Source organism: Terrapene carolina, unplaced genomic scaffold, assembly GCF_002925995.2.
Source record: "Terrapene carolina triunguis isolate 2854851 unplaced genomic scaffold, T_m_triunguis-2.0 Scaffold96, whole genome shotgun sequence".
NCBI classification, from domain to species: domain Eukaryota; kingdom Metazoa; phylum Chordata; order Testudines; family Emydidae; genus Terrapene; species Terrapene triunguis.
The window spans coordinates 69,759,619-69,772,871 of record NW_020664447.1 but is presented as its reverse complement, the minus strand read 5'-3'; the positions used below and the strand labels follow the sequence as shown (position 1 = coordinate 69,772,871).

Genomic DNA, 13,253 nt, shown 5'->3' with positions numbered 1-13,253 from the left:
TATCAAGTTAATAGTACTTCTGTGAGATCTACTAATAAGCAATACATAAGAGCTAGCTAACATTACTTTGCAGTGTTGATGTTGTTGTGTTGGTCGTCCCAAGATATTAGAGAGACAAGGTCAGTTAGGTAACATCTTGTATTGGTCAGACTTCTATTTAAATTCAGTCAAGGTACTTCCAGACTGTCTAGCAAATGTTTCTGGCTGATGCAACGTATAGGTTTACACTCGCTCCTCTGTCACTAAGACAATCGCCCACTTGGAACAGCTATGTTTGGAAGGCCAGGATGGCAACAAGCGATAAACAGAGAAGCTGCCCGAGCCTCCCTTGTAGGAAGCATGGCTCCCCTAAGCACCGCTGCTCATGCACTTCCTCGAGCAACCCAGTCCCAGGCTGGACTGGAGGCAGGAAAGTGATGATGTTGGGGGCCAGGGGAAAGCTGGGTGCACAAGGTGTAGCTACAAACCCGACAGCGCGGGCACACTCCGCCCACCCCGAGTGAGGGAGCGCTAACACACACTCCCCGGCTCCCGCCCACTCTTACCCCCGCTCCAGCTCTCCCGTGAGTCTGGGTCCTCAACCTTCGCCCGCCCAGCAACCACGCAGCGCCCCTACCCCCGCGGCCGGGTCCGGTACCTGGTGTCCGGGGGATTTCTCCAGCAGCTGGGAGCAGAGATCCGCGCAGAGCTGGAACTTCCGCCGCCTGAAGTAGCTCCAGGCCTGGAGCAGCGGCTCCATCTCCAGCCCCATCCTGCCGTGCGGGGGGGGACCTGGACCCGGACCCGGACCCGTCCCGCACCCAGCGCCGACCGGCCTCCTCCCCTCAGTTGGCGTCCCTCTGCCAAGCAACGCCCGAGCCGGGGCCTAACGGGAGCAGAGGTGGCCAAGCAGCTGCCTGAGAAACAGCGCAGCCCGGTTCGCTCTGCCCGCACGGTGAAGGCCTGGGGATGGCTCCCGCGGATACTGCAGCAGCGGCGGCTGCTCCTCCAGGGCACAGTCTCGCTGAGTCCATCAGGGGCAAACTCTGCTCTCCCCGGGCCCGGTGGCCTCCCTGGCCAACCCTCTGTCCAGGCCCGGCCCTATCTCCCCAAACACCAGCGGGCTGCACCCTTAGCCCTAAGGGTGTGGTAGTGCCCTCTCCCAGGACTCCCCCCTGGGCTAACCGCAGAGGCAGCCCCGATAATTGCCAAATTAAACTGGCTCTCTGCCCCCCGACTAGTCCCTGAGGGGTGAGTACAGTGATCCACTTCCCCTATCAAATGGGCTTGGGGCAGACACCCTGATACTGCAGACACATGCTAAATTTGAAGTCACTGGGGCAACTCCTCTGATTAAAATTAAGCGTATGTGGTAGCTGGAGTGGAGCTTTATTATGTATATCTGTTACCAAACTCATTCAATGTATCTTACTATATTGTGCCAACTCACACAGTCAGGCCTTCCCTAAATACAGATGTGATCCAGATCTAACTAAATGGGTTTAACTTTAGAAACTGATGTAGTTAAATCAATGCAGCTTTTGTGCAGATCAGGCTTTATTTACAATAGTGTAAATCTGGAGTAACTCCAAGGGAGTGGATTTGGGACCTGCTGCTGCCCCATTGAAGTCAGAGGTAAAATTCATATTGATGTTAATGAGAGCTGGATCAGGCCCTTAACATTGGTAACCGAGAGCAGAGTTTGGTTGGGTTGCTAACCAGTCATCCCAAGGATCCCAAATTTTATTTTTAAAACTGTCTACTGTATCATACCATTGTTCATTTATGATATAGTATAACATCTCTCCTTACTGAGAACTAGTGGATTCAAGGATTTTCACTTCAGTGTTAAACAGTTTGGCCCAAGAGAACACTATAAATATCAGTTTTTCTATATGATATTATATATAGCAGTACAGTTCTTAGGGTTGGAGTGGATTAAATTTTACAGCAGAGCTCTTTATGTGATACGGATATGAGAGTTTAATTTTAAGAGGTGTTCATTACTTGCTGTTACTATTCACTATGGTGGGAACTCAGCACTTCTGAAAATCTGGAATCCTGGAACCAGGTAAAGACACTCATAACCAAAGTATAAGAACAGTAAAAATACCTTGGAGTCACACTGCACTTCCAAATGCTAAGAACCCAGTTCTACACTCCTCAAGCAAAACATCTTCTGAAGACAGTGGGAATTCTGGTTCAGAAGAGTACAGGCTTGGGCCCACTGTGAGCAGCTGTGCTTTCTCTGCCTTGGAGCCTTCACTGGTTCCTTTTAGATTTGGCAGAGAAAACCATCAAGAACTAATTTCAGATATTGTAGTGGTGGAAAAAAGTTGGAATGGTAATAATTATGTTATGCTGGAAGATGTTAATGATGGCCACCAATCACACACCAAAAGTTAATTAGTGTATTAAGCACACTTCATTCAAGCTGAATGAGGGAGCACTTAAATATCCTATTGTTAGTGACAGCTGAAAGAATAGAAGCCACTTCCCAAGGCATGGACCAGCCTGGCAGAGTTTGAGTGAGGGGGCTGTGGGGATTGATTAAAAATATTGACTGGCTGCAGCTGTTTGCTGGTTTTTTCCTTCTGACAGACAGTGAGAGAAATGTGGAGATCTTGGCTCTGAGAAGGCGCAGAGGCAGAAGAGCAGATCCACATAGGGATTTACGTGCCTCAATCTGAGGTTTAGGTGCCTAAATCCTAGTTTTAGGCAGTACTGTGATCCACATGGCTGCTGCCTAACCCTATAGATGCCTAAACTCAGCACCTGATTTTTTTTTTTTTTTTTTTTTTTTTGCTGTACAAATTCCTGAGGCAGCACCTGAGTTTCTACCTCAGGTATGTGCACTGTTGCCTCACAATAGGCATGAGTAGGGCTCTACCAAATTCATGGTCCATTTTGGTCAATTTCATAGTCATAGGATTTAAAAATCATAAATCTCATGATTTCAGCTATTTAAATCTGAAATTTCACTGTGTTGTAATTCATAGAATATCAGGGTTGGAAGGACCTCAAGAGGTCATCTAGTCCAACCCCCTGCTCAAAGCAGGACCAATTCCCAACTAAATCATCCCAGCCAGGGCTTTGTCAAGCCTGATCTTAAAAACGTCTAAGGAAGGAGATTCCACCACCTCCCTAGGTAACCCATTCCAGTGCTTCACCACCCTCCTAGTGAAAAAGATTTTCCTAATATCCAACCTAAACCTCCCCCACTGCAACTTGAGACCATTACTCCTTGTTCTGTCAAATTGTACCGGTCCTCACCCAAAAAGGAGTTGTGTGTGTGGGAGGTTGCTAGGTTATTGGAGGGGGGGATGTGATACTGCTACCCTTACTTCTGCGCTGCTGCTGGTGGTGGTGCAGCCTTCAGAGCTGAGCAGCTGGAGAGTGGTGGCTGCTGGCTGGGAACCCAGCTCTGAAGGCAGAGCCACCAGCAGCGCAGAAGTAAGGATGGCATGGTGTGGTATTGCCACCCTTTTGTGCTGCTGCCTTCAGAGCTGGGCCCTCAGTCAGCAACTGCCACTGTCTGGCCACCCAAGTCTGAAGGCAGCAGCGTGGAAGTCAGGGTGGCATGGCATGGTATTGCCCCCTTACTTCTGTGCTGCTTGCAGGGCGCTGCCTTCAGAGCTAGACACCTGCCCAACTGCTGCTGCTCTCTGGCTGCCCAGCTCTAAAGACAGTAAAGAAGTAAGGGCGGCAGTACCATGACCCCCCTAAAATAACCTTGTGACCCCCTCTGCAACTTCCTTTTGGGGCAGGACCTCTACTTTGAGAAATGCTGGTCTCCCCCGTGAAATCTGATCGTTGTATGCTTTTACCCTATTCTATACAGATTTCACGGTCTGTGACACGTTTTTCATGGCCGTGAATTTGGTAGGTCCCTAGCATGAGATAAGCACCCAGGTGCCTAAGCCCCCGTGTGAGGCATAAGCAGGAGAAGACAGGTGGAGGAGTGCCTGTCTTCCCAATGGGGCTTGATCCAGTAGGTGTGCTCTAAGGCCTGGTCTACACTAACCCCCCAAGTCGAAGTAAGGTACGCAACTTCAGCTACGTGAATAATGTAGCTGAAGTCGACATACCTTACTTCAAACTTACCGCGGTTCAGACGCGGTCCACACGCGGCAGGCTGGCTCCCCGTCGACTCCGGTACTCCTCTCGCCGAGCTGGAGTACCGCAGTCGACGGCGAGCACTTCCTGGTTCGACTTATCGTGTCCAGACCAGACGCGATAAGTCGAACCCAGAACTTCGATCCCCAGCCGCCGAACTAGCGGCTGGGTGTAGACCAGCCCTAAGACTACTACAAAATGGAGGAGGAGGTGGGGTTGGTGCCTGTATCTTTTATCCCAGTGATTACACTGCTCTGCAGCCAAAATGCTTCTGAAATAAATGTAGTCAAACTTTACTAATTCTGGGTCACTGAGAACGAAAATGATGCTTAAAATTGTTGATTGGCTCTAGTTTTCAAGATATGCTATTGGGTCAGTATATACGACTCTTGACTTGGGAATGGCAGAGGATAAGTGAGTTATAAAGGGAAGGAATCTCAATTTAAACCAGAAATGACTAAAATACATCTTTGACTGGATCTGATGACTAGATTTGAATAAATCTATGACTGGGTTTGGACAGTACTTGCTTTTTAGGCAAAACAATGAATGATGCAATCTGAAGCTGGTATTGCGTCATACATGATATGAATTGCATCATGTTATTCCTAGAAGTCATGGATGATGCAATCATAACGAAGCTTACATCACTCTGCTGAACAAATTGCCCTATATCAGCTCTAGAAATCATACAGTGTCGTGCTCTCTTATTTGTCAGTGTTTGATTTTGCAAAGGGACACATTTCTGTTTAGCCAAAGTGAGCAGAGATGCCTCGTACTTGTGCGAACAGTGCAGATAACTTCTGCTATGTTTGTGGTGAAGTGACTTTTGCATCACAAAAGCGCAGTATAACCACTATGGTTAAGAAAGCCTATCACCTTTATTTTGGCTGCAAAATTGGAGATCAGGACAAGAGGTGGGCCCCACACTTGTGCAACAAATCTTCGCCAGTAGTTGAACAGGAAAAGGAAATCTATGCCTTTTGCAGTGCCAATGATTTGGAGAGAGCCAACAGATCATGCCAGCAATTGTTACTTCTGCATGGTGCCTCCAGTTGGGAAAGGTGTGTCAAAGAAGAAAAAGTGGACTGTGCATTATCCAAACATTCCATCAGCTATACGCCCAGTACCCCACGGAGAAGGACTGCCGGTTCCTTATGCACCAGAATCATTCTCACTTGAGTCAGACGAGGAAGAGGAAGAGGATGAAACTTTTGGTCCTGAACCATCAGTGTCACAGGACCCACATTTTCTCCCATCCTCCTCCTCTGAACCACACCTCATAACACAAGGTGAACTGAATGACCTTGTCAGGGATTTGGAACTACCCAAGAGTAAGGCAGAGCTGTTGGGCTCCAGACTACAGCAGTGGAATCTCCTGGCAGGTGATGTTAGGGTTTCCATGTTCCGTGACCGTCAAAAGGATCTTGTCTCATTCTTCTTCATGGAAGGTGATCTTGTAGCCTGCAACAACATCGATGATGTGATGGCAGCCCTCAACATCATTCACGATCCAGATGAGTGGAGACTGTTCATTGATTCATCGAAGATGAGTCTTAAAGCTGTTTTACTGCATAATGGCAATGTTTTGCCATCAATTCCAGTTGGTCATGCAGTCCATATGAAGGAAACCTATGACAACATGAAACAACTTTTGAGGTGCATAAACTATGACCAACATCAGTGGCAGCTTTGTGGCGATTTGAAGGTTGTTGCTCTCTTGCTTGGTCTGCAGACTGGATACACAAAGTACTGCTGTTTTCTCTGCGAAGAAAGTCGTGCAAGAGATTCCCACTACATCAAGAAAGATTGGCCACTCCGACAGTCATTGGAGCCTGGGAGGAAAAGTGTTCAGCATCCACCACTTGTTGAATCAAGGAAGATTTTGTTACCACCCTTACACATCAAGCTGGGTCTGATGAAGAACTTTGTCAAGGCCATTGACAAAACACAAGCAGCTTTCAAGTACCTCCGTGGAAAATTTCCAAGGTTAAGTGAAGCTAAGATAAAGGAAGGTGTCTTTGTTGGTCCTCAGATTCGTGAACTTCTTCGAGATGATGCATTTGACCATGCACTGCGTGGCAAGGAAAAGACGGCATGGAAAGCCTTCCAGTTAGTGGCAATACATTTTCTCGGAAACAACAAGGCAGACAACTACAGGTTGTTGGTGGAAAACCTCCTCAAGGCATACAAAAGCCTTGGTTGCAACATGTCACTAAAGATACATTTTTTGCACTCTCATCTAGATTTTTTTCCACCGAACTGCGGAGCAGTGAGCGACGAGCACGGCGAGCGATTTCACCAGGACATTGCAACAATGGAGAAACGCTATCAGGGCAAATGGAGCCCATCAATGCTTGCAGACTATTGCTGGACAGTGACAAGAGATGCTCCATTTAATGAATACAAGAGACAAGCCAAGAAGCGCCGAGTAGACACTGAATAGGACTAAACTATGTACATAATAATTTTTTGCCTTTTGTTTCATAATAAATTTTATTTATATAACCCTTTTGCTGATTTTTAAAGTGTTACATAAACAGGACAAGTGAAATATTATCATGTAAAGCAACCATAAACACATGAAAAGACCTAGGTTTACAATTTATGATTAAAACTCTACTATCTACACAATATACATAGACATAAAATGTAAAACTTAAATATCTTAGAAACAGTAGCCAATCAGTTGTTTTAATTGTCATATTTGAATTCAGCACATCAAAATACATAATAAATAGCACATTTTATCTCTGAAACAGACGACTTCTCAAAAATTGTAGACCAGTGTTATTCACCTGTAATATGGGAGACCCAGGTTCAAGTCTCCCCTTCTGCTGAAGGGGGAGACAGGATTTGAAAAGGACTCTCCCACCTGACTGCTCTAACCCAAGAGCTGTAGAATAGTCTGATGGGGCAGGTGAGGTTTTCATCGGCTTTTCCTGTTGAATTATTAGTTATTGAAGCAGGAGGACTGGACCCTGGGTCTCCCCCGACCCAGGTGGCTAATTTAACCCTCAGGCTATAGAATCATTCTCTCTTTCTGTCTGTCCCACTCAATATGTATATAAAGTAGAATGGTGTGATGCTTTCTGGGGTACCCAGGGTTTTGAGGCACCTCGCTACCACTTGCGCTTTGCATGAGTAAGCCTTTACTGTGCCTACCATGGGTCAGCTTCCTGCTCCATGGGCAACATAAGTGCTCCACTGACCCTCTGCAGGTTAGCAATAGGTTATTTGTAAAATAAAATCATAACATAACACGCATTCTAGAACTCAGACTTATTTACCTTGATACTTTCTTGTCTTATAGAGTAAAGTTTACCCTAAAGTCCTTCCAGCTTTTTTCATCCAGGCCTGGCTGTGATCCCTTTTTCATGCAACAAAACACTCGGCTTGTCCCCTAAGTAAAGGGTGCAGGGGTAGCAATCTCTTGGTACCCTTAAATATATCAGGCCAGTTCTTTTTGTTTTTTTCATAAACAAGACACCCCCTACCGACTGCTTCCCCACCTCCGTGGCCTTCCTCTCATTGATTTTTGCAGTCTTTTAATCAGCATATGTCTCCCTATGCAAATAGGCTTATAGTGTGAGACATGGAATACACAATGACCAGAAGGGAAAGCATCTGCTACCTCCTGCTTGAAAAGAATCTGTTTAAGACATGTTACCTCTTGGTTACCTGCCTTAACTCTAACGCTTGGAGAACATAATTTCCAGTAGATACATAACTTCTTAAATATTATCCATACATAAATTTTGAAATTATGATAATGATCAGTGAGCTTCTGGATTGTGATAGACCTTACATGCTACCCAGGATTTCCCTGTAAAACCCTATGCATCTCCTGTGCCCTCTGCCAGTTGGCATCAAGAGGTCCCTTGGTCACAAATGGCTTGAACAGAAGAAGGCAAGCAAGGATCTCCTTTCCCTATCAGTAAAAAGCGACAGAGTCCTGTGGCACCTTATAGACTAACAGACGTATTGGAGCATAAGCTTTCGTGGGTGAATACCCACTTCGTCAGACGCATGTAGTGGAAATTTCCAGAGGCAGGTATAAATATGCAGGCAAGAATCAGTCTAGAGATAACGAGGTTAGTTCAATCAGGGAGGATGAGGCCCTCTTTTAGCAGTTGAGGTGTGAACACCAAGTGTGGAGAAACTGCTTTTGTAGTTGGCTAGCCATTCAGTCTTTGTTTAATCCTGAGCTGATGGTGTCAAACCTCGTTTTCTCTAGACTGATTCTTGCCTGCATATTTATACTTGCCTCTGAAAATTTTCACTACATGCGTCTGACGAAGTGGGTATTCACCCACGAAAGCTTATGGTCCAATACGTCTGTCTATAAGGTGCCACAGGACTCTTTGTCGCTTTTTACAGATCCAGACTAACACGGCTACCCCTCTGATACCTTCCCCTATCAGGTTATCCCATAACTCAGTGGTTAAAGCACGCTCCTCATAGGTGGGAGATCCCTGTTCAAATCATTTCTCCCCTTCAGGTAGAGAGAGGAATTGACCCTGTGACTCCCACATCAACGGTGAGTGCTTTAACCACTGGGCTAAAAGGTATAAAGGAACCAGTGCTTAAGCTCCCTATATAAATCAGTCACCATGTGGCAAGTACTACTCTTGCTGCAGGGGTTGCCAGTTTGCTGTGATTATATCTGAGCTCTAGGGTATGAGATTAGGCGTTAGAATTTTGTAGGGTAATTATCTTGGGAACATAAGCAGCCTGATTCCTGTATGAACAGGATGCCTGCCTACTGAGACTGTCAGCCCTTGTGCAATTGCTGAGGAGTCCAGAATTAGCGCGGAACCTGAGGATCATTCACAGAATTGTGAGTGCACCATCTTTTAGTTAGATAGTCTGGGGAGATGGTTTAAAAGGCGCTGTATTCATCGAACTGTGTCCTCAAGCTATAGAGTAAATATTTGGGGATTTCATTACTTAACATCTATTAAACCTGTTGAAGGGAATTACCATCTTATCCCACATGAGTCTTTTGGGCTGTACCGAACCAAGTCAGCCAAATTGCTTATTGCTGCTACAGAAGATACTCACCCTTGCTGACCTGTGAAAAGGGTATGCATACCAAGAGGACACTAAATGTTATTCCTGTTATATCAGGTCACGTGATTGGGAGTGCTGAGGAAATTCATTAGTGTTATCAGCATGGGGAGGGCACCGGCGACTGTGGGAGTTTTGGTTTACCCTGTTCTGTCATATTTTCTTCCTGTTTAATACAATTCCTCTGTATATATTGTTTGTGTTTATTCCTTAGGAGTCTCCAGCTATCTGGCAAGCAACTCAGGGCTATCCTGTGGTTGGAATTTTCCATTTAAACCTCCTCACTGCCTGGTGATCCTACTAGGAGGGAGCAGGGATCGGAGGAGGCACCATCAAGTAAATTTATCTGGTAAGAGAATAAGGAAGTTACACCCTACTGAGCTTGATGCGGGATCCAGATGAACCCAGCCCTGTCCATCAAAAACCCAAAAGGAGCTTTCTTTGGTGTTAAAGGAGCTCTATACACCAAAGAAATATCTGATACATATACTTAGTTTTTTCCTCCTAATGGAAACAATCCAGGAGGGTCCTAAATATTGGCTAACAGCTTGGACCAGTGGGAAATAATGTGCATAAACACTGCTTTAGTCTGATGGGGGGGCAGGAGGAAGTAGCACAGGCTGTGCTTGCACTGCTCATGCTTAGCAGTTTAGAGTTGGATTATGGCTGGCCTATGCATGAGTGAATGCAGGAGGACAAGGTAGCACAAAGCTCCCTATATGGGGAGTGCTTCTCTGAGCTAAAAGGGGTTAATAAGGATTGTGAAGATGAAGAGGTAATGCCATAGCCCTATCCTGCCTGTATACTGGTCTCTATCGATGGGAGCACACACTGCATCTCATGAAAACATGTAGCAACTGGTGGGCTCATTCTGCACACCTTGTGCTTCAGCCTCTGATCAAGCAGGCTTCTTAGTGTTCCACTTGAGGATGTCGTGCTCTGCACTGACTTCAGTACAGGGTTGTAGCCAAATCACTATTGAGTTCTTAGCTTGTTTAAAATTGCAAACCTACGGCATATATTTAATGGTTTGGCATAGTATCAAAGGGTATGCAAGACATGGCATTCAAAGGGATTATGAACATTTGCCAGTAACTATTGATTTATTAAAAAGATTAGTAGCAGTGCTTCCAAGCATTTTTATGAACGTTTATGAGACCATGCTTTTTGAAATATCTTTTGTTAACATTTTATGTAATTTAGTACATCTGGGGCGCTATTTTATAATAGAACACAAGGTGAAGGACACTTGCAGTTTGCATTTTGAGGTCTATACATTAATTCTAAAGTTACCTGGGACTAAAACAGATGAAACTGGTATGAGCAGATGTAACCCACACACCTTCTGTGTGTGGTGTTCTGTCCCATCTAGTGGCACTGAGACCACATAGAGAGAGAAATAAAATGAGACTGCTCTACAGCCTTAACTAACAGCGAGTTGGCTTTTAGCTCATGCTGTAGAGGCTCATGCACTAAGCTCCAGGGGTCCCAGGTTTGATTCCGCCTGCCGAAAACCGGGGTCCGGTGTCGGCGTTACACAGACACAGGACAAGTAGTGACTGAATATTTGGTATTTTGCTATTTTTAAAGGAGTTTTGCATATTGCACACGATACCAGTTAAGTACAAATTGTAAGTTCTATAACAGCCTGGATTTACACACAGGTTAAGGTGCTTTATATATTTCAGACACTGGCATTATCCTCCTCAAGGAATTGAGGAATATTTTTTTTGTAGCTCTGGAGCCTTTCATGTTTAATATCAGTAGTTAAAATCCATCCCAGACTGGTAACGATTTAAAGGTGTTACCATATGGTAGCTTATAAGAACATAAGAGCGGCCATACTAGGTCAGACCAAAGATCCATCTAGCCCAGTATCCCGTCTTCCAACAGTGGCCAATGCCAGATGCCCCAGAGGGAATGAACAGAACAGGTAATCATCAAGTGATCCAGTATTTTATGTGAAAGTAGTTGCTGGTTTCAGTAAAATTCATAGTGAATAAGCATCTGCATATTAAACTATTACAACTACTATCACCACAACAGGCATGCTTGTTTGCAGTCTCAAAGAGGACAAGGAGTAAATGGGTATGGAAACTGATTAGTTTCTCATTCCCTTCAGTTCAGGGTTGAGGTACCATGTAGGTGAAGCTTGCATTGCTTCTGCTTGAGCGATTACCTGCCCTGTGGAAAAACTAGAGAACTTTAGGCTGTAGGGTAGTCAATAAAAATAATCTTTTAGAGGCCATTTCTTAGGACCAGATAATGTGGGAGGGAAAAAAAAGATAGATTTCCTCCTTGTGAATAGTGACTGCTAGGAAGAGTCTTAATTTAGCACCACAAGCTCTTTGGATCTGGGAGGCATTGTTTAGGTGAGAGGGGATTTTCATTGATGGGAACATTACAGGAAAATGTGAGTGGAATGATTCTGTAGAGGTGTTTGCAATTTGTATTATGAAAAGGAGAACATAGGCTGAGTGGTTTATAGATGTACCTGTTGCACTTTCAGAAGGTTTTGTGGTCAAGAGAAGGCTACTTTATATTTATATTTGAAGTTATGGAAGGGTCTACTGTATAATTTGGTGACATTTTGAGTATTTTAGATCAAACAGATTTGAATTTATTTATAGATCTAATCACGAGTAAAGCTATAGTCTTTGTTGTCAATGACATATCTTGGGGCAATGCTAAACAAATATGCTATGCATGCAGTACAAATATAGAAATAAATATATTAAGGAAGATAGGTAAATGATATATTGGAGTTCAGGAGCAAAAATTATCCAAAAATCTTAGAACTGATTCTTGATCATGTTGGCTAAAAGAAATTCTGATAATATCCACAAGTTTTATAAATGCATAAGTGTATTATGTTAGGAGACATCTTTCCTCTGCCTGTACATTCTTATCCTCTCTGAAGGGGAGTAAAATGCAGCAATGTTTCTTATTTCACTTCAATGCTTTTGTGACTGTAATAACATCTCACTGGCAAAATAAATTGCTTATTACAGCATTCTACTTGCAACCCTACAAAAGAACAATTCAAAGTTCAGGAATTAAAATAATTCAAACCCTCTTATGGCTGCATTTGGGGATTATTTTTCATTTGAGGACTACAGGATATCCCTGAGGCATGCTGCAGCAAGAACCGTGATTATCATTAAGATTGAAAATCTCGGAGTTCTAATAAATGTAAGGATCCTATTTATTTTATTCAGGTCTACTTTAATTTCTCTGTCAAATGCACAGTTTTTCAGTAACTCATTTTAGTCTTACTAGGTGTGAAATTCAAGCTTTTACAGCAAAATAGGACTATCTCAATCATCCCAAACATAACTCATTTATTGATCAGCTACTGGAGTCACAGCGTGAACAGTTTTGGGCCATTGTTAGTGAAGGACAACCAGTGGCCAAGACAGCACTCCAGTCAGCACTTAATGTAGCTGACACAGCAGCCTGGTCCATTTCTACAGCAGTGGTTATGTGATGAGTGTTATGGTTACACCTACCTCGCTTCCCTAAGGAAGTACATACAACATTGGAGGACCTCCCCCTTCAAAGGCACTAAATTGTTTGCCAAGAAAACTGATGTCTCTCTCCATATGCTCAAGGATTCCAGGGCCACTCTCCAGTCATTAGTCATTGTACACCTGGACAAAAAAGAAAATGATGCCCTCCATCTCAGCATAAGTCCTGCACAATACATTTTCCCAAATGAACGCTATTATGAGTCTCAAAGGAAAAAAATCCAGATTTTCCAAATGTAAACCATCAGGCCCCCAGTCTTTCTCTTCACAACCATCTACCTCAAAACATCAGTTTGACATCTTGGTCAGAGCACTGACAGACAACTCCCCTCAACACCAACTGCAGCTGATCAACCCATTGCATCCATTTGGGTACTGCCTTGCTTTGTTCCACAACAACTGGGAACGAAATACCATCTGACTGATAGGTGCTAGAAATCATCCACAATGGGTATTCCATCCACTTCACCTCCCTCCCCTCCCACCCCCAACATCCTTCCCTGTCCCTCTTCAGGGACCCTTCTCATAAGAGTTTATTACGGAAAGAAATAGATCACCGCC

General features: G+C 44.4%; 1 protein-coding gene across 2 annotated transcripts in view; it reads right to left on the bottom strand.

Annotated features, from left to right (window-relative positions):
* Nucleotides 1–756, bottom strand: part of TTC8 (tetratricopeptide repeat domain 8) — a 58,066-nt gene extending 57,310 nt beyond the window's left edge. For both annotated transcript variants that reach the window (XM_026651371.2, XM_026651373.2), the window contains exon 1: nt 638–756. In XM_026651371.2, coding sequence (XP_026507156.1) covers nt 638–751 — 114 coding nt within the window. In that variant the 5' untranslated portion in view covers nt 752–756. The remainder of the gene's footprint in view (nt 1–637) is intronic.
* Between the last annotated feature and the right edge of the window lie 12,497 nt (nt 757–13,253).